Below are 27,891 nucleotides of genomic sequence, written 5' to 3'. Positions count from 1 at the left end.
GATTATGTTATTGACGAGCCACACTATCTGAATGTAAGGCAGAGCTTATAGTGCCAGCGACGGCGACCGATGACGTCACCCATTGCCATTGCGAAAGTTAAATATCACGTTTAGGCGACGTTGCTGGCTACAAGGCCAGCGACGTCATAAAAGGGGAAGGTAGACGGACGGAGAAGCTCTCTGGCCACATTGGGAGACCGTCACTGAAAAATACAAATATCAGTGACTACCAGATTTTTGGTAGCACTGTTGCTCCATCGCCGCTGCGTACACTATAAGCGCCGACGACGGCGACAATACCTTTGTTTTGACGCGACAGTCGCATCACCGTCACTATAAGCGCAGCCTAAGAATCACTGATGCCAATATATAAATATAAAACAGATGTACATGTGGAAACATCTATAAATGACTGTTTCTTTTCTTTTAAATTTTCACTACACATCATTGATGCACCAGAACCAGGCACCTGTATAACAAAGAACCGACTAAAAAAAAATAAAAAATCTAATTTCATGGTCCAATCTTGAAAATAACGGACAGTAATGGGGATGTTTCATATTTGCTAGTATCATTAATGGCACCAGGTGTCTGTGTTCAAATACTCTCTTCATTTGGTCTCATACATTCCGTGGCTGCTTCCCCCCCCCCCTCCCCTACATGTGATTAGCAAAATGAACAACCCCCTGATCCCACCCTAGCAGCAGGGATTGCAGAAACCCCCCCACCCCACCATGATCCAACTGGAAGTAGTTCCTCTCTTCCTGGGCTGAGGGAGGGAGGGAAGGAGAGAGGGGGGAAAGAGGAGGAGAGGCTGGGTTGCTGGCTTGGATTTGCTGTTCTGGAGGAGGAGATCTGGGAGGCTGATTCAGAGACACATCTCGCTGTACTATGTGCTGATAAGGAGCTGGCAGCTGGACTCATTGATTTTTGCATTCATTTTTTTACATTGGATTATTTTTTTTCGGGGAGGGGGTGTTGGGGGATCCATGCACCTTGGCACCAGGTCACCCCCCCACCCCTCCCACACATTGTATGCTCTCTGCAGGGTATGAGGACACACAGCCAGAGAGAGGGGTTGGGGGGAACCCCCTTATATTCGGAGTAACCCCCTGAGAGAGGAGATGCTGTGATTGTGCTCTCTCCATCATGCAGGCAGCAGGGCTGCTCCCTGTGTGAATACTCTGTGAGGCGGAGGAGGGGGCACCTTCAGTCCCCCCCCTCATTATTATTTGTGTTGTTACTCTAAACCACAGTATTAGTGACCAGCGGTACAAGCGGCTCAGGGGCCTGGAGGCGGAGGAAGAGACGGGAGGGACACGGCTCCTCTCTCTCTCTCGCACAAGATGTCGGCCAGGACGCCATTGCCGACAGTGAACGAGCGGGACACGGAGAATGTGAGTAATAATAACCCGCGGGCGAGACCACTGCGGGGGCGGGGGGAGCCGGCTACCCCTCCGGAATTCACAGGGGGGGGGGGAGGAGGGGGTTCACTTGGTTTAACCCTGCAGTGCCAGGGGGAGGAGGAGGAGGAGGCGGCGGCACCGAGTAACCCGTGCAGTGCCAAAGGTCAACAGTGCCCTGTAATTAACCCCTTGCAGTGTCACAGGTCAACCGTGCGTCCTGCAATTAACCCCTTGCAGTGACAGGCTGACATCGTATGTGTTACCCCCCCCTCCCCCTTCCGCTTGAGGACACGGTGTCCCCTGAAATGAGGGGGGAGAGGATGGTAACACTGTGGCCAGAGGAAACACGGTGCCTCTTAATTAACCCGTTCTTGGTGCGCTGTGCCATGTGATGGTGACCCCCCCACCCTAGCTGGCAGCGGTAACAGCCGCCTGAGTGCCAGACAGCAGGTTGGGGTCACTGCCAGAGTGAGGGGGCATTGCTAGAGTGAGGGGGCATTGCTAGAGTGAGGGGGGCACTGCTAACCCTTTGGCAGCAAACGGGGGTTATATATGGGTGAGGCAGCTACCACTAGCTGCCCATGGGAGCGGGTAGATGGCCCAGCACGCCCCGGGCGGCTTCAATACTGTAATAAAGTGCCGCTTAACTCCTCTCGGTGCCGGCGGGATGCATTGTGTTTTAGGCCGCGCTGGCAGGGAATGGGCTAACCCGTGCAGCACCAGAGGTAGCCACAGCTTCTGTATACTGCTTCTATATGGCTCTGCTTCTGTATACTGCTTCTGTATACTGCTTCTGTGTATAGCTCTGCTTCTGTATAGCTCTGCTTCTGTATAGCTCTGCTTCTGTATAGCTCTGCTTCTGTATAGCTCTGCTTCTGTATAGCTCTGCTTCTGTATAGCGCTGCTTCTGTATAGCTCTGCTTCTATACGCTGCTTCTGTATAGCTCTGCTTCTATACGCTGCTTCTGTATAGCTCTGCTTCTATACGCTGCTTCTGTATAGCTCTGCTTCTATACGCTGCTTCTGTATAGCTCTGCTTCTATACGCTGCTTCTATACACTGCTTCTGTATAGCTCTGTTTCTGTACACTGCTTCTATATGCTGCTTCTGTATAGCTCTGCTTCTATACGCTGCTTCTGTATAGCTCTGCTTCTATACGCTGCTTCTGTATAGCTCTGCTTCTATACGCTGCTTCTGTATAGCTCTGCTTCTATACGCTGCTTCTGTATAGCTCTGCTTCTATACGCTGCTTCTGTATAGCTCTGCTTCTATACGCTGCTTCTATACACTGCTTCTGTATAGCTCTGCTTCTATACACTGCTTCTATATACTGCTTCTGTATAGCTCTGCTTCTATATACTGCTTCTTTATAGCTTTTAAATACTGCTTCTGTACTCTGGCCCCTATAGGAAGCGGAGTGTGCCTTAATGCAACTGTCCCCAGCCACATGGGGCCATTAACTCATTCAGTGCAAGGGGAAGAGCCGGGGGCTGTGATAACTTGCTCAGCACCCCGGACATTGCGGTGTCGACGCATTAACCCTTTTCGGGTCCAGGGAAAGGGAACTGCCCCCTAATCAGCTCCTTATGTTCAGTGCTGTTCCCTAGCATTAACCCCGGCAGCGCCAGGATATGCCTGCTAACCAGACCTCTTCAGCTTGTCGGGTGAGATACCGATACTTGGGGCCAGTTCTACATGTGCCGAAATGGCCGATTGGGCCGTTTTCCACAAAAAATTCCCCATTGACTTTAATGGGGAGTTTATGCAGAAAGCAGCCCGATCGGCCGCTTAAGCAAATATACTATCAGTCGCTTACCCCCATTGGCTTTGCAATGTGTTACTGGGCTCTTGTGTCCGTGTAGGGGTTCATGTTCTGCTTAACTTCTTCTTTGATTATATCTATCTATCTCTCTCTCTCTCTCTCTCTCTCTCTCTCTCTCTCTCTCTCTCTCTCTCTCTCTCTCTCTCTCTCTCTCTCTCTCTCTCTCTCTCTCTCTCTCTCTCTCTCTCTCTCTCTCTCTCTCTCTCTCTCTCTCTCTCTCTCTCTCATCTATATATCTATATATATATCAGAATAAATGAGTTCTTCAGTATTAGGTGCTCCCTTTTCTTATTTGGACTAACAATTTATGTCATAGGACAAGCTTTCGAGGGCTATCCTCTCTTCGTCAGGTCAGCAATACCGATTAACAGAGGAATATGGCTAAAACAGTGTAAGGGAGAGCAAAAAACAAACAAAAAAAAACAGATGTACTGTAGATAAGGTGGGGTGATAAAGTGTTTGAAGCCATATATCTATCTATCTGCTGTTGGTATTGTTAGGCATGTGTTGTTTCATGTAGATTTGACCCTTGTATAGTGACACAGGCCCTGGCTCTCCCTAAATATATACAGTACCTCTCGCCTCCCTCATTGGGAGTGTGTCACCAAGAAGATTGTGCCACCATCCGCTTCATTGGGGGTTCCCCTTTTACACATACTGACCCTGTGCCCTTCCATGAGATAGTCTCCCTCCCGGTGCAGAGCTAAGAAAGTGAAATGGCAACGTTATCCATTCTGACATTCATTTACTATGGTGCTGCTCTTGTTTCCTATACTGTATTGTGTTCAGGCTCTTTCAGAGACCTGCTGTTGTATATATGGTTGAGCGGGATAAAGCCACATTCACTTGTGTTGGCCCAGCTGAAGGCTATAACAGATCTTCAGATGGTCTCCTTTGTTTATGCATTATGAGGAAATGACATCACTCACCCTCCTCCAGTCTGCCTTATCGCCCTCCTATCCCCCCAAACACATTTCACCCATTCAGTACCCTGGGTGAGGGTTACAAGTTATGTATTGCCCCGCTGGGAGCTGGGGTGGGCACCGAAGACACTGGGAACGTAGTCTGGCTGAGATCGTCCATAGTAACTTGGGGATCTGTTCTTTATAGATGTGTCTTTATGATGTGAACAGATTGAAAAAGACCCGGGGCACCAATATGTCATAAATTCAGAGAAGGAATAGATACTGAATGGGACTTCGGTTATTCATTAGACTGTGATAGTGCCGATCGGGGCACTGTCGCATGGAAACTCCCATTGACTTCAATGAGCGTTTCTGTGCGATAGTGTGGGGGAGTTCCTTTATTATAAGATGGTGAGGGATGTGGGCAAATGGTTTACTTTTTGTTTTTGCACCTACAATATATACGCTTATTACAGTCCCTGAGAACACCACAATGCTTTGGTTCTTGTTCTCGTGATTTAAGATGAATACAACGATCTACTGAACACCACACTTTTTTTTTTTTTTTTGTAAACTTTCTGATAACTATATTTTAGAGTTCAGGTGTCAGGACTTGTTTACCCCATGGCGGATTAAAGGAATACAACATGATCAGTGTTTATGGTGAGAAGATTAATGGGGCTTTAAAAAAAATAAAAATGTAAAAAAAATCAATGTTTTTCCATTGTCTCCCCCATTTGAAATGAATGGCTTCAACATGCCAGCTTTGAAAACTAGATCCAGTTTATTCTGGCAATCTTCACTCTTGCTTTCGGTGGAAGATAATGAGGTGTATACAACCTGCGGTTAATTATTACAGTACTGTAGTTTATGAAAGATATTAATACAAAGGTTGTTGCAAGTCCTTTTCTCAGAGCAGATTGCCAAAATCGAGTGATAAGGGAAGTGTGCTGGGATCATTGTGCAATATATTGGGCTTATGGTATCACTCAACTACCTTTGTAGATTGTAAGCTCCCTGGGGCAGTAATTCATAATGCATACTCGGGTTTGATGCACTTATTACTTGATATATTATAATTTATTTGTAACGTGCCAACATATTCCGTAGCGCACATTAGCGTAGCGTACATAGCATTCTAAGGATTCGGCCATAGTGTAAGCGCGCGTTGGCGTGGCGTCACGCTCGCCTCCAGCAGAAGAGATTTCTGTCCTGAAGGCAGAGGCGACAGGGAGCACGGCCGTGACGTCACGGAGCTGGTTCGCCCTCATTGGGCGAACCACTCACGTGACCCGGCCGTCGCGTTGCAAATTCAATCAAGGTTGTTGCGCTTGTGCACGCTCGCGTGCACTATGCACAGTGGCGTCCTAGTGTTTGTTCGCGCCATCTCCTGCACTATGGACGCAGCCTAATGGATATATTTGTGAAGCCCTTCGAACATACATACATACTGTACATACATACATACCTGAAACTAAATATATAAACATATACATATATCTAATGCGATTTGCAGAAGGTTTCTCGATTTTCAGATCCCTTTGAAATCTTATTTTACAAGCAACTGTAACCTGGAAGACACGAGCCTCTTGCTAAATTCACTTCTTTACATGTACTCATGCCTATTGCACTTCCATTTATTATGACTGCATGCCTCTTATTACAAGTTACACTGTAAGATATTTAAACTGTACATAGGATTCTCTTCTCCCAGTGTGGACTTTTATGTCTGGTGGGCTTTTTGCATGCGCACATTGTTTTATTAGGTCTGTTCAGTCGGGGGATTTGTTTATTTTGTGAATGCAATTCCCCACTTATTTAAATCCCTCAGTTAATTCTGTAATACAGTATTTCTCAAACGTTCCTGACCTCCATTAATCAGGCGACACTGTTAATTAACAGCTGATTGCCGAGTATCTGTACTAACTGAGAGCTTTATTCAGGACTGGTTTAACCAGTCTAATATAATCCGGTCTGTATGTTTGGAAATGGTAGCGATTGGCCTCGGAATATCCCTAACAATTAAGACCTGTGAGAGATATTAAGCACAATATTAATTTGACTGTTCAGTGGTTGACGGGCTAGTAATTTACTTCCCTTTACACAGGTTAAGTCAGGGGTGCGCAAACGTTTTCGTCTGCGCCCCCATGCATGCTTTTGCGCCCTTACCCCCCCCCCCCACCTTGTCCCTGGCGTTTCTGACGTCCTGTGACCCCGCGTTGCCACGTGACCCCGATTCGACGCCGTGTCGCCAGAAGCTGCCGGAGACAAGGTAAGCAACATACAGAGGTCTTGCGCGCTCCCCCTGCATTTCATTTAAATGCTTTGGGGAAGAGCAGGGGGTCTCTGTGTAAGCGGTGTACCTCTCGAGAAAATGTTGTGCACCCCTGTGTTAAGTGACGAATTTGGAACCTGTATATAAATCCTCCCTGACCAGTATAACTCAGAGCTTAACACTTCAAGCCAGTACTACTCTTGTGGAGCTATATGCAAAGCAAAAACCAAGAGCAGACTGTTCTCTCACTGATTTTTCTGAGTCTCCGTTATTCGGGGCCTCTCTGATTTTTACAACCAGACGTCTCGTAGATGTCATTGGCGTCTCACCGATACAAATTCAGTACTTTTCCATTTAAAATACACAACAAAAAACTTGTGGTGGGGGGGAGGTCCCTCAAACTCCCAAATCTCTCTCATTTCAGCTCTCGGAGGTTGACCCTTTGCAAACATGCGTGTTATAGAATGAGTGTACTGAGCCATTTGCCCATTTTACTATTCTTGCCTCCGTATGCAATTTGCAGAGTGCTAGAGAGTAGTTTTAATACAGACAGTCCTCGTTTTACAACGCTTCGCTTTACAACGAATGGCTTATCCAACGCTATGCAATGCATACCTACATTCATTTTTACAACGCCAAAACGGCTTATCCAACGCTCTAACAACGCCTTGCAACGTTGTGTTAGTGTGTATATATATACACATTCACATAAACAACGTTGCAAAGCGTCATAAGAGCGTATATATATAATATTATACTATATAATATTATATTATACTATATAATATATTATTTATTATGTTATATTATATATATAATACAGTATATACACTATATAATTTATGTGTGTGCTGCATATCTTATTGCCTGCATAAAATATTTGGTGTATTAGTGTTAAAAATGCCTTCAGGAACGGCACCTTTAATTTAAACAGTGTTCCTATGGGAAAACGTGTTTCGCTTTACAACGTTTCGCTTTACAACGCCATTTTGAGTAACGCATTGTGTCGGATAACCGAGGACTGCCTGTATACACATTATTAGGGGGTGTATCAACTTTTGAGAGTGGGGAACCTTTTGCTTTTTTTTACCCTGAAATGAACATCTCTGCCAAGTCTGAACTGGTAGACAGATCTGTGTGAAATGCAAGATAGGCCCTCTTGATTGACTAGATTGTTAAATTTTGCATGGCCGCAGGGTAAAACAAAAAAAAGACGTTTAATGAGCGTCTGGTCAAACTTCCCAGGAACTTGGTGCAGAGGAATTCTAGAGACCTGGGCAATTGTGCGTGCTCCATCCATGCTGGAAGGCCAATTGGATTTGTATGGTGGACCCTCTCCCTGAGTTAAACCACACAGAAGACCCACTGTACATATAAGGTTTTGGTCGTTTGACCAGTAGCTACCTAAAGAACAGCCTGATGGGAAAGTGTTGGAATACTCTGACCTTTGACAGTGGAATGTTTAAAATTCAATGCAATCCTTTTGCTAAGACCTAGTGCCTTTTCTAGCAGAGTCTGACCACTGTGGGAATGTAGGGGGAGTTAATGGCTATACAAATGCAGAGCGTGGATAAGAGATCAGAGCTGGGGGGACCCCTATTCAGGCTCGGTTTCCATAGGGAGAAGCAGCTGCAAAGTATTTATAGAAGAGGCAGAGGGGAAGTGAACTAAAAACAGAGCTAGATAAAGTTGTCATAGGAGAAGCCTAGGGACAGAGGGTCTAACTTCACAAGACCGTATCACAGAATATACAATACATACTGCTCCTGGTAATGGCACTTTTCAAGCACACGTCTGATTTAGGAAACTACATCGGCTTTTCCAAAGTTCCTGTGTTCAGGGCTTTCTTATTTTCTACGGCAAATAAAAATACCACTTGTGGGTACGTTCGCATGTCTCGGACAGGTCTGCCACCCTGTCCTTCCCCTTTATCTCTTGGCATACAATCCTGCCACTGCAGCCAGGGATTCTGGTTAATGACATGCAAATGGACATATCGTGTCACTTTGTGCTTCTTGTCCATTTTAACATGGACAGCACCTATACGTTTTGCCTGCCGCATTACACGGCTTTTCGGCACAGCCTGGGTTAGAGAAGTGCATGGCCAGTAACCTACTCACAGACCAGTCTCATCAGTGTGGGGCTGGTTATACTGGCCATGCAATGCGGAGCTGGTATTGGGTATAACCAGGCAGGTAGTGGGTATAACCAGACGCACAACACGTTATCTTATAAAAGAGTCTATTAATATAAGAAGATAGAGATCCATGAATACAACAAGAGAAAATATACCTCATCAAGAATCCTGTTCTTACGGCTTTAAAAGAAAGAAACAGAATGTGAGTAGGATATGCACCATGTGGATGTGATTTGTCCCAATTACACAACATAACATATTTTTCTCCTCCCCCCCCCTTCTTTGCCTCCTTTCCCCTCTCTTTTCCCCCACCTCTCCCCCCCCCTCTTGCCTCATTTCCATTTCCCCTCTCTCCTTCCCCCCTCCCTTACCTCCTTTCCCCCTCCCTTACTTGCCTCCTTTCCCTTCCCTTCTCTCCTTTTTCGCCCTCCCTTCCCCCTTTCCCCTTCCTTCCCCCTTTCCCCTTCCTTCCCCCTCTCTCCCTTCCCCCTTTCCCCTCTCTCTTTTACCCCCCCTCTCTTCCCCCGTTTCCCCTCTCTTTCTCTCTCCCTCCCCCTTTCCCCTCTCTCCCTTCCTCCTCTCCCTTCCCCCCCTTCCCCTCTCTCCGTTCCCCTCTCTCCCCCCCCCATTCCCCTCTCTCCCTCCCTCCCCCTTTCCCCTCCCCTTTCCCCTCTCTCCCCCCCCCATTCCCCTCTCTCCCTCCCTCCCCCTTTGCCCCCTCTCCCTTACCCCATTCCCCTCTCTCCCTGCCCCCTCCCTTACCTCCTTTCCCCTGTCCCTTACCTCCTTTCCCCCCCCTCCCTTACCTCCTTTCCCCCCCTCCCTTACCTCCTTTCCCCCCCTCCCTTACCTCCTTTCCCCCCTCCCTTACCTCCTTTCCCCCCTCCCTTACCTCCTTCCCCCCCTCCTTTACCTCCTTTCCCCCCACTCCCTTACCTCCTTTCCCCCCCCTCCCTTACCTCCTTTCCCCCCCCTCCCTTACCTCCTTTCCCCCCCCTCCCTTACCTCCTTTCCCCCCACTCCCTTACCTCCTTTCCCCCCCCACTCCCTGACCTCCTTTCCCCCCCATTCCCTGACCTCCTTTCCCCCCCACTCCCTGACCTCCTTTCCCCCACTCCCTTTTCCCCTCTCTCCTTCCCCCTCCTCCCTCTCATCCCCCCTCCTCCATTCCTTCCTTTCCATTTCATCCTCTCCTTTCCCCGCCTCGCCTCCTTTCCCTTTTTTTACCTGGATACTTTCGCTAGAGAGACTCAAATCTTCTATCTATACAACAGCAAGGACCTGGGAAAAACCCTTTGAGGTTTGGCTGCAGTTTCAGGACTTTTATCTGAGACACGGTTGTATTTTACCTTTTATAAAAGCAATTGCTTTTTAACCATACCACTAATTGATGTAACACATATGTTGATGTCACATAACCTTTAGATTGTTTTGCACCTCTGGTTTGCGCAATAAGTCACTTATATTATTTATTTATAAAATATTTTACCAGGAAGTAATACATTGAGAGTTGCCTCTCGTTTTCAAGTATGTCCTGGGCATAGAGTTAAGACAAATAACACAGTACATGGTTACAAATACAGTTACATAAATGAACAGGGTATACATTATATACAAGACATTGCATGCACAGTTAAAGAAAATATATGTTATGGGCGAATGAAACAGTTACAGACCAGATTAAAATGTGAGACAGCCTTAGATTTGAAAGAACTTAAACTGGTGGTGACTGTGAGAGTATATAGACTTGTTAGCGCTGTTCACTCTGTTTGTTTTATGTGCTTTTCATGTTCACAACCACCTGGAGCCGTCGATATCTTAGCACGGCTATAAGGTCTCACGGTGGTTGTAGAAGCCCAATTCATACTCTAATCTCTGTAACCAATGAAAAAAACCATAGGCTAAAAACGCACTCCCCAATAACTCCTTGTTGAGATGTGGGGAAGCATTATACTATGGTTCCTGGTAGAATGTTTTTGGGAAGACAAAGGAATTCTGCTCACTACGTAATTTTTTTTTTTTTTCCTGCGTTGAACTCATATTTATACACGTTGGGGGTTATTAATTAACGTGTGTGAGTGCAGATCAGGCCATTGTTGCATGGAAACTCTCATTGAGTTCAATGGGAGGTTTTGGGCGATATTAACCCCGATCTACACTATCTCGGTTTAATGAATAACCTCCACTGAAAGTGGCGTTGACAATTTTTTAATTTATATTTTTTTTGCAAAATGGGGTACAGGGATTTTACCTTTTTAAAGAACACACAGGATGGGGATTTTTTATTTTTTTTGCTATTATTTTTTAAGGAAGCCAGTTGCATTGAAGTTGTTCCCCTTTTAAAATGAAATCTGTCCTTGTCTCTTTGGAAAGATGAATCCATTTTTATTTTCATATCCCTCAAAAGTTAATCTATCTAAAAAATGTTGTGATACATTCTTAGCAATTTGGCTAATAAAGGCATCAGAATTGTAAAAAAAAAAAAAAAAAGCACTATTTCTTATTGAACCAAAAGGCCTATTCGTTAAATTATAACTAGTGTCCATGGGATGTCAATTATGCATGGAGACGGGGTATCCACTAATAATGTCCTCCTTGTCCTTACACACCGCAAAGCTACTTTACCTATTCAACTCAGAGTGAGAAGCCAAAAAGTTGAAATGTTTGCATATATAATCAGGGATGGAAAAATACCCAGGCGCCTAAAATGTCCCCCCTGGCCCCTGATCTGATTGACAGGTCAAGTCACCGCTGCCCAGCTCGGTGAGGAGAGCGGCGGGTTGGGGGCCGAGCTAGTCGGAGGGGACAGAAATGCGTGTGTACAGATAAGGGAAGCATCACTCACAGGGTCTTGTAATTTTAAAGTTTATTCACAGATTGACGCTCTGGGTTCTCAAATATGGACCTTTTGTCAAGAGAACCGCAACGTCGATCTGTGAATAATCACGTTAACTAGAAGACCTAGTGCAGCATCTTCTCATATTTGGGCTTGCAACGGACTTTGTCAGTGCTTGCTAGCACGCATGGAGGTGTCCCCTTCATCCAGTGTGAGGGCTGTTTCTGTGCGTGTGTGTGCGCGTCATAGATACACAGTAACACAGAGCCCTACACCCCCCCCCCCCCCCGTGCCTAACAAAACTCTGGCTCCTAAGTATTTCCTATTTTTGGCCACCCCTGTTATATAATGTATATTACCTGAATATATATGCCAGGTACACGCGTTTATGGTGAGTTAAAACGTGCTCAAAACCCTCCACCACACAACGCACAAAGAACGTGTAAAGAACACCATGTGTAACAGGTCACGAAACGGGAAAAAAGTGACGCGCTAGAAGGGCCCATTTGCATTTCATTACCCAGAATCCCTGGCTGCATTGGAAGCCTTCTATGCTGTGTAACTCTGGGGTAAGCAGGTTTGTTGACCTGTCTGAGACATGAACATGAATATCTATGCATCATTTTTGCATATATAGATTTTGCCATGGGTGGAATAGGTCAAGTAGTTTTGTGGTATATGAGGAGAGAGATGGAGATTATTATAACCGCATCCGTGGGCATGACAGTCACAATCTCGTGCCTGGGGGAGGTAAAAGACATATTGTGTCAAGGAGAACACATTTGATATGAAAAGTGGATGCAAATGAGATGTGTTTGTGGCGATTTATTCCTACATAAATTATTTTTATCTTGAATTATCTTTAATCACATCAAATTACATGGTTCAAAGAAGCCAATTATACAAAGTTCTTTATAAAATGGTGTTCTGTCATCTACGAGGGCCTGCGCCTTAAATAACTGCTACCAGTTCACAGAGTGCTAAGAAAGGACTGCCCCTTTACGGTGTTGGTTAAATACGTAACCATGTATGTCAGGGGGCGGCCAACACCAGTCCTTAAGGACCACCATCAGGTCAGCTTTTAAGGATTTGCCTGCTACAGCACAGGTGACTGAGCCACTATTGAGCCACCTGTGCTGAAGCAGGGATATCCTTACAACCTGACCTGATGGTGGCCCTTGAGGACTGGAGTTTGGCCGCCCCCTGATGTAATATCACTTAAACTCCCCCTGTGCGACTTCAGTGTCATCCCTTCTATCTTCCCATGACCCTTTAATCCACATATGGGTGAAACTGTGTTCCCAGGGCTGGCTGAAGCTCCGTTACAGAGTGTACTCCGAATACTCAGCAGCGGCTCCGCAGCATATGACATAATAAGGGGTCCGATGTCTCGGGCACCGGACATTACATTGTGAACGCCTTATCCCTGCACAATTACCATGTTCCATTCGCTGTATAATAATAGTGGAAAATAACAATAAAGTATTGTCTTCTATGTTAAAAACACCAGTTTTCTGATGGTTCTTGGTGGAAGTGTCAGTCGCTGCTAGTCTCGCATCCAGTGACTCGGTTGAATATTGCAGAAGTCTGTCTCTCTTTTTTTTTTTTGTGTGTGTAGGGAACCAGAAGTGCTCCTCCTTTTAATGACCTTAATTGTACGAGGAGCAATTGAACGCATACATTGTGTACTTCCAGTCCCAGTGTGTTTGCTGCTAGAGATAGTTAGGTGCGTGGCGTTCTGTCTCAACTCCTTAATCAATGGGTGGTGAAGCCGTCTTTCCGGTGCTGGGCAAGAGATCATCTTCACCCGTGAATGAACAATGGTTGATGAAAACGGAGCACTACTGCTTGTAACACTTGAAGAAAAAGGCTGAGAGTGTGTAATTAATTAAAAAAAAAAAAAAAGTATTTTATTGGTCATATCAGAAAAAAAACCGATGGTATCACCCCACCAACGCGTTTCACACCATAGCACTTTATCAAGGTAAAGTACTACGGCGTGAAACGCGTTGGTGGGGCGATACCATCGCTTTTCTTTTTTTTTTCATATGACCAATACATGGAGTAGGCACTTAGCCTTTTTCTTCAAGTGTTCCAAGCAGGGGCGCTCCGTTTTCATCCACCATTGTTTCTACCCTGTAACGGAAGGCACACCTAGGACCCAAGGACGGAACAGCGTCAGGATGCTGCACTTTTCAAGTGAGTCCGTTTCATGACGATACATCCCCTTTACCAACTGATGGATTAAGGTATGGTTGCATTTTCAAGTCACGCTGCCAGTTCTGGACATTCCACGTGATATACCTTCTACATCTGGGTTTTGTGAGGTTTCCAGGCAAGTGTGTCATACCACCTACCTATCCACATCTTGTTATATACAGTATTGTTATTCCCAGGGTCACTACACTTATTATACAAAACAATTTTCGGATCTGTTTTATAGCTCTTGGCACAACACAATGTTTCTATCTTTCACCCGTGAACGAGACCAATATCTTCCCCAGCAACAAGGAAGCTGCTTCACAGTGCGAGTAGGGTGCTCCAAGCTCAGCTACCAATGAGTCAATATTTTCCCCAAATCCTAATTCTGCTGCGAAAACTCCCAACATTGCAAATTTTGTGAGCACTTGTGAAATCGCACACGTTCACAAAAAAGCAAAAAAAAAAAAAACCACCGCTACTGGTCTGAAAATAAATAAATAAACGAATGCAAAATGAAAAAAATGGCCAAATATTAGAAAAAAATGAATATGATCATTAGAATCTCCTCCCCCCACCCCCCTCTCCCTGAAAATTTGATCTGCTGCGGTTTCTATGGGCTGTCGGAGGGAGCATACGTGTAGTCTCACGTTGCAGCCTATATTGAAATTGTAGTGGATGAAAAGCTCTCGGCAATATACAGGGTGTAACACACATTATACTATTTGAAAACGCTTTATTTGATTTCACAGTGAGGTACGCGAACAGGATCAGAGAGGGAAAGTAACACAACTTGTACAAATACATTATGGGGCGGCCTACGGGCTTTTTTGAATGATTGTACCTAAATAAACAAACTTTTAGGGGTTTATTCTATACACTTCTAAGCCATTGACTTGAATGGGAGTTTTTGCTCTAGAGCTTATAGAATAAGCACCGTTCACTGTAAGCTGTTAGAGACAAAAACTAATTTTTTTTTACCATATTTCCCTTGGATCATGTCGGGTATACAGTGTCTTTTTGAAGAGTTATGTAGATCGTTGCTGTACAAAAGTATATGAAGTATTTAGACTCTTGGCCTGTTGTGACAGCACGAGTGTGTTTTTATTATTACCCTGGTGTCTTTGCACAGAGTATTTCTACATTTATGATTTAGTTACAAGCTAAAACCTTTTTAAACATGCAGTCCAGTAGGGCTGAACTCTTAATGGAAGTGATATGTTGAAAGGTGCAATCGAAGGTGTGTGTGTATTTTTGTTGTGGTTTTTTTTGGTGTGGGGAGGGGGGGTTGAGGAATCTAAATAGTTCTTGAAAATATGTCATGGATGCGAGATAACTGTCTTGGAAGAGACATCTGCTGCATTCACAATACTGATCCAAAAGTGGGGAAGTTTCCTAGATAATGACCCATTACACTGATCGCTCTTAAAAGCACACGCACGTTGGTCCTAGTAGAGACTCCATCTTTTATTAGCCGACCTGATCGTCCCTCTTGTATATCGTTTTACGGGAGCTTTTAATACTAGAATACTATACTGCAGATGTACTGTGAGACGTGTCCAAAAGGGTGGTCTACAACTGCATTTCTTAAATCCAATTGAGTGAGGTTTGAGGAGGATTTAGATCGGGGACCCCCCCCCCCTGGCTTTTCAGTATTGTGGCCCCTTTTCAGTGTGTTAATAATTTGCAGAACCTTTATCTTTTATCCTGCATAGAATACAGGAAAGATTGTGAAAAAAAATGAAAGGTGGTGGAGAGGAGGTTCTCCAACCTGGGGGACCCCGGTGTGTTTGTGATGTAGTCCTGCTCTAAGGGACAATTCTGGATTAAATGTAGATAAAAAAAAAACATGAATATAAAAATTCTGAAACCGCTTGAAATATTAGTTGTGCAATCACCGCACATGGACACGGTGCATCTTACACTAAAGTCAATGTAAATGGGCTACGAGATGCTGTAGTTAAGCAACAAACTTTCGCTTTGTTACATTTTATGAGGATTGTTGTGGGAACCGCTTCCCTTTTGTTAAACATGTTTTTTGAAGTCAAATTTCTTTAGTGGCACCTATTCTGATAGGGTTAAAACTGGAGAGTTGGAGACGAAATGTGAAACGGAAGTGACGTCACGACACGCCTGCTGTGACATCGGCGCCGCTCCCCCCACACGGCAGATCACATTATCGCCGCCGGCGCCGCTCCTAACGGCCGCCATTCTCCCCATACGTCCGCTGCAATGGCTCGCATGCGCATTACTAATGGTGACGACTACGTACTTCTGCTCATGCGCAGAAGCGGCTGGCAGCGGCGCCGTTCCCCCAACATGTCCGCTGCCATGCCGCGCATGCGCAGTAGTCATGGGGACGCAGAGGAAAGACACATGCGGCTGGCAGCGGCGCCGTTCCCCCCACACGCCCGCTCCGCGCATGTGCAGTAATGACACTGCACCGTAGGGAGGGAGGGAGGAAGGAAGGAAGTGCCGAGTGAGCGCACACACGCGCACGTTACCATGCCCTGTTGCCTCCTGCTAGGGGGGGGGGACTGCTCAGGAGACTCAAACAGTGCCCCCCGTGTCCGCAGCTCCGCCAGGGGGTGGGGGGAGTCAGGATAGAGAGGGTATGTGTGTCATACACTGACTGACACACATACACACACTGACTGACACACACACACACTGACTGACACACGCACACTGTGTCACACACACACAGTGACTGATATACACTGATACACACACATACACTGACTGACACACATACCTCCGCAGGGGGGCTGCCTGCCGCAGGACACACAGCCCGCAGCTCTGCCGGGGGGAGACTCGGACAGAGCCTCCCCCCTGTGTCCGCAGGGTGGAGGGAGTCAGGAGAGAGGGGGGCAGGACTCAGAGAGAGACATACACACCACACACAGAGAAACACACACACACACACACACACACACACTGACTGACACACACACCCAAGGAATTCAGTTACTATAAATATAGACGTGCAAATAGCTAAAACACGCGGTCAAACTTCTTTGTGTTTTGGAACTGATATTGTGTTTTGATTTTTAATTAAAAACATCACCATCACAAATACAGTCACAAATACAATTTCTGTGACAAAAGACAAAGAAGTTTCATTTACTATGCGCGTGCACAGCACACACAGCTTTTTTTTTTTAATGCGAAGTAAAGAAAGCTTTTTAAAAATGGGGGCACAGAATGACGGAGGATGACTCTACACTGCAGCACAGCGGTTTTCTGTTTGCCTGGAAATGACTCCAGCTCCCCGATCTGCTGCCTCCGGGTTCCCATGCGTTACATAAGCATTACTATGCTCTATCCTTAGTAATGGTTTATACAAGGCGGTGCTGCACCCACTTCCCGCTCCCACACTGTGTGCAGGGCACAAGCACGGACAGGACTCCCGTGTGTCACCCTGCACAGTTACAGGGTTTATTACAGTCCGGGGTTTATTCAGTCTGCCTCTACAGATGCCCTGGGCAAGTTTAGACACTTGCATCCTGTCATTATTTTATTTATTATGTATTTTACCAGGAAAATTACATTTGAGTGCTACCTCTCCTTTTCAAATATATGTTCAGTGGGGACCCGCACATTTTTTAACTTTCGTGACGCTTTACCTCGTCTCGCAGCAGGAGTTTGTGTTAACCCATTCTGTGCCCGCACGGGCAGTGAAAGGGTTAAGCGGGACAACCTCGCCTTTGTGGCAATGGGCCCTTGAATTGGGAGACCTGTGTGAGCCTGTGCACATGATATTCCAAGGTACACGTTCCTGTATAATAGAACCTTTTTAGAATGTAAGCTCTTTGGGTTTAGTTATGTTGTACCTGTACATTAATGCAATGTTGTTGGCAGGGGGCCGGTCTTCATAGATCAAACTGCACCACGGGAGTTTGTTTGACGTGGCACAGTGACTAGAGATCCACTTGGTAAAGGTATATGGGGGATAACACATTCTATGCTGGTATTTCTGTTCCTGTTATAGCACAATATTTAAAAAAATTTAAATTATTATGACAAATCTTGACAGTGCTCATTTGCACGTTATTTCCCAGAATCCCTAGCTGCAGTGGAAGCACTGGGAGGTAATGGTGACAAAGTATGGTTGCAGACATGTGAATGTGCTCACAGGGGATATTTTATTTTGTATCACTTTTTTTACTTGCCATAACTTATAAAATGTGTGGCTGAAAACTATTCCAACATCACATTGCAATGCCAGTATAACCAGCGTCACACTCGGACCCCAAAAGGCTGTGCTGAAAAGCGGCGTAATGCGGCAGGCATAGGCTTATAGGGGGTTGATGTTAAAATGGTACATGAGGTCAAAAGTGGCACACTGTGCTCCTTTTGCATGCCATTACCCAGAATCCCTGGCTACAGTGGAAGCGCCGTATGCTAAGAGATGGTGGGGGAAAGCAGACCTGTCTGAGACATGTCCATGTGCTCACAGGTGAAATGTTTATTTGCTGGCCTAGAAGCTTAACTCTGAAATGGCATACAGGAAAATACTGGAAATGATGCTTTGTGAAGGGCTTAGTCTTTTCTGACCCTCACCTATATTAAAGTAAGCAATATATAAATTTTTCTCTCTGAAAGATTGAATACTGGAAGATGTGTATATATGACATTTTGTGAAGCTGTAAAAACCAAACCTGTTTCAATTCCCCCTCACACCATTCACAGCTCTTTCTTTCGAGCGACCACGAGCCTGGTCTCCCAGCCAATCTCATCTCCACCTGTCGTGGCCGAAGGGCAGAAATAGGTTACCGGACAAACCTCGTTGGACTTCATTTTTCTGGGAAATCTACTGCAAATTCCCCCAAATCCTGGGGTTCAGCAAAGGGGTTTCCTGAGTAAAATGGGGATCGTTTTATTTTTGTTCTTTTCATCGACTAATTTTAAAGAGGTTTTCCTTCGAACGGCTTATCCGACGCCGCATAATGCAGTCCGCTGGACGCAATGTCCGGCGTCGGCGCCGCTTATCCGACGCTCACCGCCATTGATTAACATGGACCCGCGCTCCAACGGTCCGTTATCCGATGGCGGCCGCATTCCGTCGGATAAGCGAGAACCACCTTTATTGGCTATTTTATGCATAGGGAATCCATGGGTTGGGGTTCCTTAACACGTCAGTACTTTTCTTTTTAAAGGGTTACACTGCTTTTGTACGGTTGAAAAACATTGATTCATATGGTATCCGTTATATAGGGAGAGGAAGAAAGAGCCTTTCTAAAAAAATAAAATAAAGATGTAATTAAAAAATTTGTCTGGGGGGGGGGGGGGGCGCGGGCGGTTGCAGAGGTCCCGCGCTCCTCCACAAGGCATTTAAATTAAATTTCTGCAACAGTAACACATACCGGGATTCAGACGCGTCTCCGTGCGCAGTGTCATGTGACGTCACCGGCGTCAAATGACGCTGCGGGTCACATGACGTCACACGACCCCGGAGCATCATTTGACGCAGCTGGCAGGTAGGAGAGGGGGCGCGAGACGGGTAGACAAGGCAGGGGGTGCAGCTTTAAAAGTTTGCGCTCCCCTGAGCTGAGGGGTGTGAGCAGGTCACGGTGTGATGACCCGACTTCCACACGTGGCAGTGATTAGTCTAGTGGCGGGAGCAGAATTCCCCTTTTTCCTAACGCACATCGTACACTTCATCCTGGTTTAAAAGATAAGAATGGTTTTGGATTTATTATGCCGACAACGGACTTGTTCGCGACAGAAAGAACAGCAACCGGTCTATGGTTCCCTTCGAGAGTAATCCCGGAACCGGCAAACAATTGGAACTGTGTCTCAGGGAAGAAGCCCGTGACGCGGTAATACAGGGGGTTTCAGCTTTTTGTGGGTCAGGAGAAACGCAGCACACGATGTATAATGTATTTATAAAGATACTACTGCGGGAGTTGGGCAGAATATTATTATTATTATTGTGTCTTAAAGGGTCAAATCTGCTACATTAGCACATTATTCTAAGTGCTTTTCTACCTGTTGGCAGGATTCCCTATATTTTAGGATATAAAATATAGAAAGGGGTGAAAAAAAATGGCCAGCTTGGATTTACCGCTTTTAAAAGGGGATTTAAATGGCCATGTAAAAGGAAACCACAACCAGTGCTATTGCAGTTTCCTGTTGCGCTGGGATTTGACCGCCATTTTGTTTCCCCATAGGTAGATTTAAACCCGATAACTTCACCGGTAAGTATCTCGGGAAGCAGCGGGTCCCTGGAGCTGAGAACAAGGGTGTTTTTGGCTCGGGGCTTAAAAAATGCCTTAAGTCTCCTGCAACACCATACATTGACCGTTCGTTCTCCCCACCCCTGTATCACTGGCTGGGTTACATTTGCATCCCAATTTAGCATCCTTACACAGTGCACCTGTTTCCATGTCTGCAGGAGTGGAGCTAAACACCCCCTGTCTGACATGACATTTATACACTTTTCTACAGAGATACTTCATGCCATTTTATACAGCGGCTTGTTCCACGTTCCTTTGCATATAGGGTCCACAGTATTTTCCTCTTGAATATGAACCGGTGCAGAATTTGCAATCTTGTATAGGTAACTACTCCCAGCTCCGAAAATAGCGATACAGAGACTCTGAGAAATGATCTGAGAGACCCAAAAATGAAAAAAATATATGACATATATGAAGGCCAAAAGATGGTTCTAAATCCGCAGCAAATCAGGTTATAAGTTCTTGAGCAAATAACATCGCCTATTGTGTACAATGAAGGACTGAACTAACAGGGAAAGATGGACCCAACAAGAGAGTAGCTAGAGAAACTAGAGCCAGCCTTGAAACATGTAGGAGATTTTGTTTTTTTATGTTAGTTTTTTTTTTTTTTTTAACAATGTAATTCAATAAACCTTTTTTATTTTTTGCTACCTCTGGTGAGTTGATCGGTGCTTTCTCTGGGTTCCTGCTGTTCCACCAATTTTTTCAACTCTGGTGCAGAATTTGACCTACAGATGCTACATGTTTTCTATTGACACACAAGCAAGGTCACATAGCAGGCTCATGAAACAGACAAAATATTCTGCCCAAGATAAACTCTGGGGATGTTCAGCAATAGCTCTGCAGTCTCTGTCTCCAGTAGTTATACGTAGTATTGAAAAAAGGGGGGTTGGAGGAGTGGCACATCGTTATTTATAGAACAATATATTACAATCCTTCCCTCCCTGGTGATCACCCTCCGCTGATCCTGGCGTCTCAAGGCTGGATCCAAGCGGACATGCAAAAATGATGTAAGAAGCACACAGGAACCTTTCTGTATGTAAACTTATTTTGTATTTAAAGCTTTCGTGCAGTTATATGCAAAACCTAACGTTTCAGGACAGACGTCCTTATCTCAGACCATACACCCGTTTTAAATACAAAGTAAGTTTACCTAGAGAAAGGCTTCTGTGTGCTTCTTCCATCACTCACTGTAATTACAACCGAGGTCGCAAACGAGACGAAATTTGCTCTTTTTAGAGCTGCGAACAAAACTGCAACGTTGAGTCCGCGAGCATTAAATCCGCATGCATTGCAATGGCATTTAATATGCACATTCACCCAAGTCTCTAAAATTGTTACATACGCTTAAAGCTGCAGTTCAAGTAATATCCTGCATGTGTGTTTTTTAAAATAAATCAGTTCTGTAATAAGAAAAAATACCTTTAGCGTTTTCTGTTTTAAAAAACAACAACTTTGAAAGACCAATTTTTTTGTATTCTATTTTAACAGCCATTTGCTAAGGCACTGCCCCTTCATGTCCTGTCACAAGCCCTGGCACACCCCTTTGTCAGCCCTGCCCTCCCTCTTGCACATGTCAGTGGAGGAGTGCTCATGAATATTCATGAGCTTCCACTGAGTGACAGAAACAAAGGAAATACATTCCCCATATTTAAAGATGTAGCCAAACTTCGCCAATCAATACATGGAGAACGAATTGACCTGCAGCTATACAGTTCTTTAGGTAATTAGAGATTGCCCACATGAAACTATTGAAGTAAAAAAAAAAAAGGGGGAGCTTGAACTGCGGCTTTAATGCTGAGACTGTACATAGAACACACACCATGTTTTTCTCACTGGTGATTATTTCACTGAACGTGGCAAAGAATCATTTTCTTACATTATTAAGTAGCCCTTTTGAGCATTGGCGAAATGTCTCACAGGGAAGCGAAGTTGGACAGAGAGCCAATTAAAAATGGCATATTGTAAAATGGACGAAACCATTGTATCAGAAAACCAATAAGGCAGATTGATTGATTGCTGGCACATACATTAAGAAAAGTAGAATCCTCGGCCACTGTAATGGTGAGACTTCATATTGAGGAGTCCATGCGCTTCTATTTCTCTTTGGACAATCTCTTGTGTAAATCACAGGAGACGTTTCAGAGGAGATTGGAAGTCTATCTGAACTCCTGTCTCTCACCGACCCACAGAGTAGAGCAGTGGTTCCCAAACTGCGCCGTGGCGCCTTGGTGCGCCGTGGCTTGGTTAGAGGGGCGCCGCGATCTGGGCCGCCAGCAGCGGGAAACAAGCAGTAAATTAAAAAAAACGCTAAACCCGGCGCCGGCTCTCCCTGCGCGCGCTGGAGGAGCAGCACCGGGAGACAGATGTCTCCCGGCAGCACTAACACCCCACCCCCCCGGCCAAAACCGCCACCCCCCGGCAGCATCGGTGCACCATCAGCCTCCCCCCCCCCCCCGCAGCACACCGGCCCTCCCCAACGTGGCACAGGCCCCCGCAGCACTGACCCCCCCCCTCCCCTCACCCCGTGCAGGGACCGGGCCGTTCAGCCACCCCACGCTGCCGCCGTCCCATGCAGCATTGGGCCGTCTGCCCCCTACCTGCAGAATTGTCATCCCCCCGCATCACCGGCATGCTGCCGTCCTCCACGTCCCTCCCCGCAAGATACCGGCCTGACCATCATCCCCAAGGAGGGTAATTTTTAAATGTATTGGGGGTGTGGGGGTAATTTTTAAATGTATTGGGGGGTGTGGGGGTAATTTTTAAATGTATTGGGGGTGTGGGGGTAATTTTTAAATGTATTGGGGGGTGTGGGGGTAATTTTTAAATGTATTGGGGGTGTGGGGGTCATTTTTAAATGTATTGGGGGTGTGGGGGTCATTTTTGTGTGTGTGTGTGTCTGTGAGAGAGAGTGTCTGTGAGAGAGAGAGTGTCTGTGAGAGAGAGAGTGTCTGTGAGAGAGAGAGTGTCTGTGAGAGAGAGAGTGTCTGTGAGAGAGAGAGTGTCTGTGAGAGAGAGAGTGTCTGTGAGAGAGAGAGTGTCTGTGAGAGAGAGAGTGTCTGTGAGAGAGAGAGTGTGTGAGAGAGAGAGTGTCTGTGTGAGAGAGAGAGTGTCTGTGTGAGAGAGAGAGTGTCTGTGTGAGAGAGAGAGTGTCTGTGAGAGAGAGAGAGAGTGTCTGTGAGAGAGAGAGTGTCTGTGAGAGAGAGAGTGTCTGTGAGAGAGAGAGTGTCTGTGAGAGAGAGTGTCTGTCACTCCACACTCCTCCCCGCTCCGCGAAGCCTCTCCTCCTCCCGAAGCCTCCCCTCCCCATTGGCTCACAGCCACACCACGTGACGCGTCAACGCTAGGGAACACCATTCTCTTGTATCCCATAGCGGCTGACGCGCCACAGCGTGTAGTAAGCTGTGCAGCCAGGGGGGACCGGGACCGGCTCCGCAGGATTCCCCTGCTGGTGGGGAACTCGCGTGTGGCCGCCCGCGCCACCGAGGCCTAACGTCACAGAAGTAACTACAGTTATTAAAGAGCTTGCTTTAAAATATACTCGAGCCCAGGTGGCTTTTCAAATGTATGTTCTAAGACATTTAAAGCGCAATTAATAAGCTAATAAACTCATTCATGAAAATGTTAAGGGCCAAGATCTCGGTAATTCCAAAGCCGGGCAGAAAGCACAACTACTGTAGCAATTATTGCCCAATCGTTTATTAATTCCGATGTTAAAATCTACGGCAAGGTGTTGGCAATCAGGTTGAACAAATTGCTTCCTAAAATAATTATTCCAGTTTATGTAGGGGTTTATTCTTGTACGACAAGCGGCAGACAACATTAGGAGGGTAATAGACCGCACTCACTTAGCAAATGTCTCCAAAAACCACACTATGCTAATCTCCTTGAACGCCAAAAAGGCCTTCAACCGAGTAGGCAGGGATTACATATTTGTAGCCTTAACAAACCTTGTAATCTGGTTTCCCATTCTAATGGGAATTAAAGCTTGATATAACCAGCCCTGTGCTAGACTGAAAATAGCGGGTAATCCCCCCCAATGTAATTCATATTGATAATGGGACAAGGCAGGGATGCCCATTATCACCTCTCCTGTTCACACTTCATTAGAACATTGGCTAACAACATTTGTGTCACGCCAAGGACTCTAAAGAATACACTATTGCATTATATGCGGACAACATCTTGCTGTCCCTCACTCAGCCTCTGGCCTCTCTCTCCCCCTAATCTATTTGAGGACATTTCTAGTTTCAACCACTTATCCAACTACAAAATCAATAACTCAAAATCTGAGACGTTGGCCCTTGGCATGGATGGAGGAATGCTGACGCTGCTTAAACTTTAGATGGAGAGAAGATCATATTAAATATTAAGGAGTACACGCAACACCCCAATATTCTGGGCTCCCTACGAAGCTATTCTCTTCACTCAAAACAAAGACCGAGGAATGGAACAAATATTGTATCTCATGGGTTGGTATCGTAATATCTGTTAAGATGGGCATTCTTCCCAAGTTATTTTTTCTCTTTCTTGAAAGGAATGCAAAACAAAGTCTTGGTCTTTATTTGGGGACACAAGACCAAACGTTAGGAAAAGTCTGATCAGATGGAGACTTAGCCCTTCCCGTTTATTATGGAAATATTACACAGCAGCTCCGCTATGTCATCTTCCATCTTGGCACAGGCCTCCCGAGGGAGATAAAATGGGTAGAAATTGAATCTGCAGAAATCCCGTTACGGACTATTGACGCACTCCTGCGGATTACAAAAGAGAAAAGACCCAGGAAAGCGCATAATCGCCCAATTATCGATTTTCCGACCCATTCCTTTTTTAAGTTCGGTACCCCCACCCATATCCTTCTTTACACAAATAGAAAATTTTGGAAAACAGAACGGCATTTTGGATAGTTTTTCACATCTGTAATTCATTTCGGAATGACCTATGAGCAAGTCCCTCTGATATTGAAGGGGTTCATTTCATTTTAAACACCTGTTTTAAACTAGGATCTGCTAAAAGAAATCTGTACAGAAGTCTATTTATCAAAGTATTCTGACACCGAGCGGGAACAGTGCTAGGAAAATGAATGGTCAAACAAACGGTTTCCTGTTGTCTCCATAGTATTTCTTGTCTCTGATAAATCGGTTCTTTTTATTCACCTTCTATGAAAATGTGTTGCAGAATGCATTTGACCCCCCAAAAAGTAAGCAGATTTACTTTAGAAATAAACTGGTAGCAATCCATTCTAATAATGATTTTCATTCTGGGCATGTTTTGCCTCTTTTGTTTATAAGCCTTCCGTGCTGAAGGGCCTTGCACAGCATTTCAGAGTAATTCGTTTCAGCCTGCTCTGGCACTCTGTAGGTTAGTGTACCATGTTCTTGTTTTGGGCACCTTCATGGAGAAATACCCTGATTTAAAAAAAAAAAAATTATATGGATCCGTTGGAAACGTTTTGTTTTTTTAGCTTTGCTGTAGACGTAAATTAGAAGTGATGATTCTATCTTTTACCGTTATATACCGTTGTATAATAAATGTGAAAATAGAATGCTCCGTTGACCAATAATTTGCTCTCCTCGAAAGCTACTCGGCTTCTCCTATGCAAGTGTGCAAAATGTTCTTTCAGAAATCCGCCTCGTCACCCAAAGAGCTGCTGTTATTCTAGTAATGCTGCACTTCATGCAATCCATTTTCTTTCTTTCTACTATTATTATTGTTTTTAATAAGATTGGTTTGAGGTGGTTACATTTGTACCTCTTCCCTGCATTTTCTTTTTTGCAGACACAAATGATTCAATCATTTCAGATATAGATTTTAATTCTCTTTTTTTTTTTTTCCTCCCCCTTTGTGCATTGACTTCAATGCTGGGAAGAGCAATAGCCTTTCAAGGTCTAGTAAGAATGGGATAAATAGAGGAGGCTAAATGCTGAGGGGATTTCAAGGTCAGGTTTGGGTTTGGTAACGGGACACTATAATGCAGTTCAGCCTGTAGGTTTGGCAGCTCTCCCAGCAGACGTTAAGGAAAGAAGCTGATAAATGATAAATACATATGGAATATTCTGCCCAATATGGTATTCTGTTCGGTTTTACGATGTACAGAAATAACTAATCCGTGGATAATTAAGGGGTCTCTTAAAGTGACATCTCTTCCTCGCCGATTCCATATGTTTTGTAATGGTGGTATCTTTTAAATGAGTGGCCAACCCCAGTCCTCAAGTGCCACCCAGGTCAGGTTTTAAGTTGTTGACTGAGCCACCTGTGCTGAAGCAGGGAAATACCCAATACCTGGCCTGTTGGTTGCCCTTGAGAACTGGAGTTGGCCACCTCTGATTTTTTTTTTTTTTTAAACCAACTATATATTTATGTGACCTGTCTAAGACATGCAAATGAGCATACAGTAATATTTCCATTTGGTATATGCTTTGCTGTGGAGGGTTTTTGTCACTTTTTTTTACCCACCATAGCGTAACTAAGTGTGGAACCTATCCTTGCTTCATTTTTGCAAAGCCAGTATAACCAACCCCACACGAGGAGACCCATTAAGGTCGAAACTGCAGTCTGTGGGTGGGTTTTCTGGCTATGCATCTTAACCCTGGCTGTGCTCAAAGCTGTGACCATTCAGCAAGCTTAAGCCTATAGGGAACCATGTTAATGGTTTGAAGCAAAAGGTGGCACTGTGTGCTCATTTGCATGTCATTTCCCAGATTCCCTTGCTGCAGTGGAAGCACTGTGTGCTGGGTGATAATGGTGAAAGGTGGGGTTGCAGACCTGTCTATGACATGCAAATGAGCATACAGTACAGTGATATTTCCATTTGATATATATATATATATACACACACACACACAATTGTTCAGGGCACTCTAATTGGGCAAGAGTAGGACAAATAACTTATCTGTTGGAGCACTGTGCTAGCAGTGTAGCTGGGATCACCATGTAGCGACAACGATAGGTAGACACAGATGACAAAGGACCAGGAGGTCTGAAACGATGCTCCATTTTTTCCTGTACTTCACCCCTGATGTTAGATTGATGCAATAAACCTTTTTTACATTGGATACTTACCAGAGAGTGCTGTAGATCTTTTTGTCGTGTGTGTGTGTGTGTATGTATATATATAATGGGCAGTCGGGATCGCTGCTTTTTGATGTTGTATTTTGAATTCTGTATACATGTAGTAGAGCTCTACACTGCGTGTCAGGATTCACGTGGTCTAGGACAATCGGCCGCTGCCGTTTCGCCCTGACCCACGCCGCCGCCGGAAGCTTCCGCTGCCGCGCCACTAAGATAAGTGGCTTACCCACCCACGCCTTCACCCTAAAATGCCCTACCCGCCAATACCCCTTAAATTAACCTCCTACCCTAAACGGGAATACAACTTTGCTTACAAGCGGCGGATCGGCTGTGGCGGCGCGGTGAGTCGTGACGAAGCAGTCGATCGCTGCATAACGGCCGCGACGAAATGTCCCATTCTGGGATTGACAGGTGCTGTACAATTAGATGTATGAAAACACGTAATGTCGCCTTATTGAGATAAAAAATTGCATTAACCCGTTCAGTGCCAGAAAGGCCTCCAACACATTGAAGGGGCTAAAACAGGAGTGGCTAATTCCAGTCCTCAAGGGCCACCAACAGGTCAAGTTTTAAGGATATCCCTGCAGCAGCACAGATGGGTTAGCCCAGGGGAGCGCAAACTTTTTTCCCTGCCCCCCTCGCCCCCCTTGCCGGCAGTTCCCCTCTCTCCGCCCCCCCCCCTTACCTCGGCGTCATGACGTCTCAGTGACGTCAACTGAACTCGCGGTGTCATTTGACGCCCGGAGCCAGGGTAAGTGAGGTTTACAGAGGCCTTCGCCGCTTCCCCGGCATTTAAGTGCCTTCGGGAAACGCGCGGGGCCTCTGTAAACCCTGCGCCCCCCGCAGTCAGTCTTGAGCCACCCAGTTTGCGCACCGCTGGGTTAGCCAATGAGTGAGCGACTGATTAAACCACCTGTGCTGAAGCAGGGATATCCTTAACCTGGCGTACTGAGGGAGAGGATGGGGAGGGGGGGGGGGGGAGAGGGAAAGGGAAGGAATCC

At 45.5% G+C, this 27,891-nt stretch overlaps 1 protein-coding gene across 3 annotated transcripts in view; it reads left to right on the top strand.

The window, feature by feature from the left end:
- Positions 1 to 772: 772 nt before the first annotated feature.
- The window catches only part of MARK1 (microtubule affinity regulating kinase 1), a 127,377-nt gene continuing 100,258 nt past the window's right edge, over positions 773 to 27,891 (top strand). Inside the window, exon 1 of one of the 3 annotated variants that reach the window (XM_075595575.1) lies at positions 773 to 1,397. In XM_075595575.1, coding sequence (XP_075451690.1) covers positions 1,347 to 1,397 — 51 coding nt within the window. In that variant the 5' untranslated portion in view covers positions 773 to 1,346. The remainder of the gene's footprint in view (positions 1,398 to 27,891) is intronic. The other 2 variants (XM_075595571.1, XM_075595573.1) reach the window with 2 other exon arrangements.

The sequence above is a fragment of the Ascaphus truei genome, chromosome 4 (assembly GCF_040206685.1).
Source record: "Ascaphus truei isolate aAscTru1 chromosome 4, aAscTru1.hap1, whole genome shotgun sequence".
Taxonomy (NCBI): domain Eukaryota; kingdom Metazoa; phylum Chordata; class Amphibia; order Anura; family Ascaphidae; genus Ascaphus; species Ascaphus truei.
Note: the sequence above shows the minus strand (reverse complement) of the source record. Positions and strands in the feature narration are given on the sequence as shown.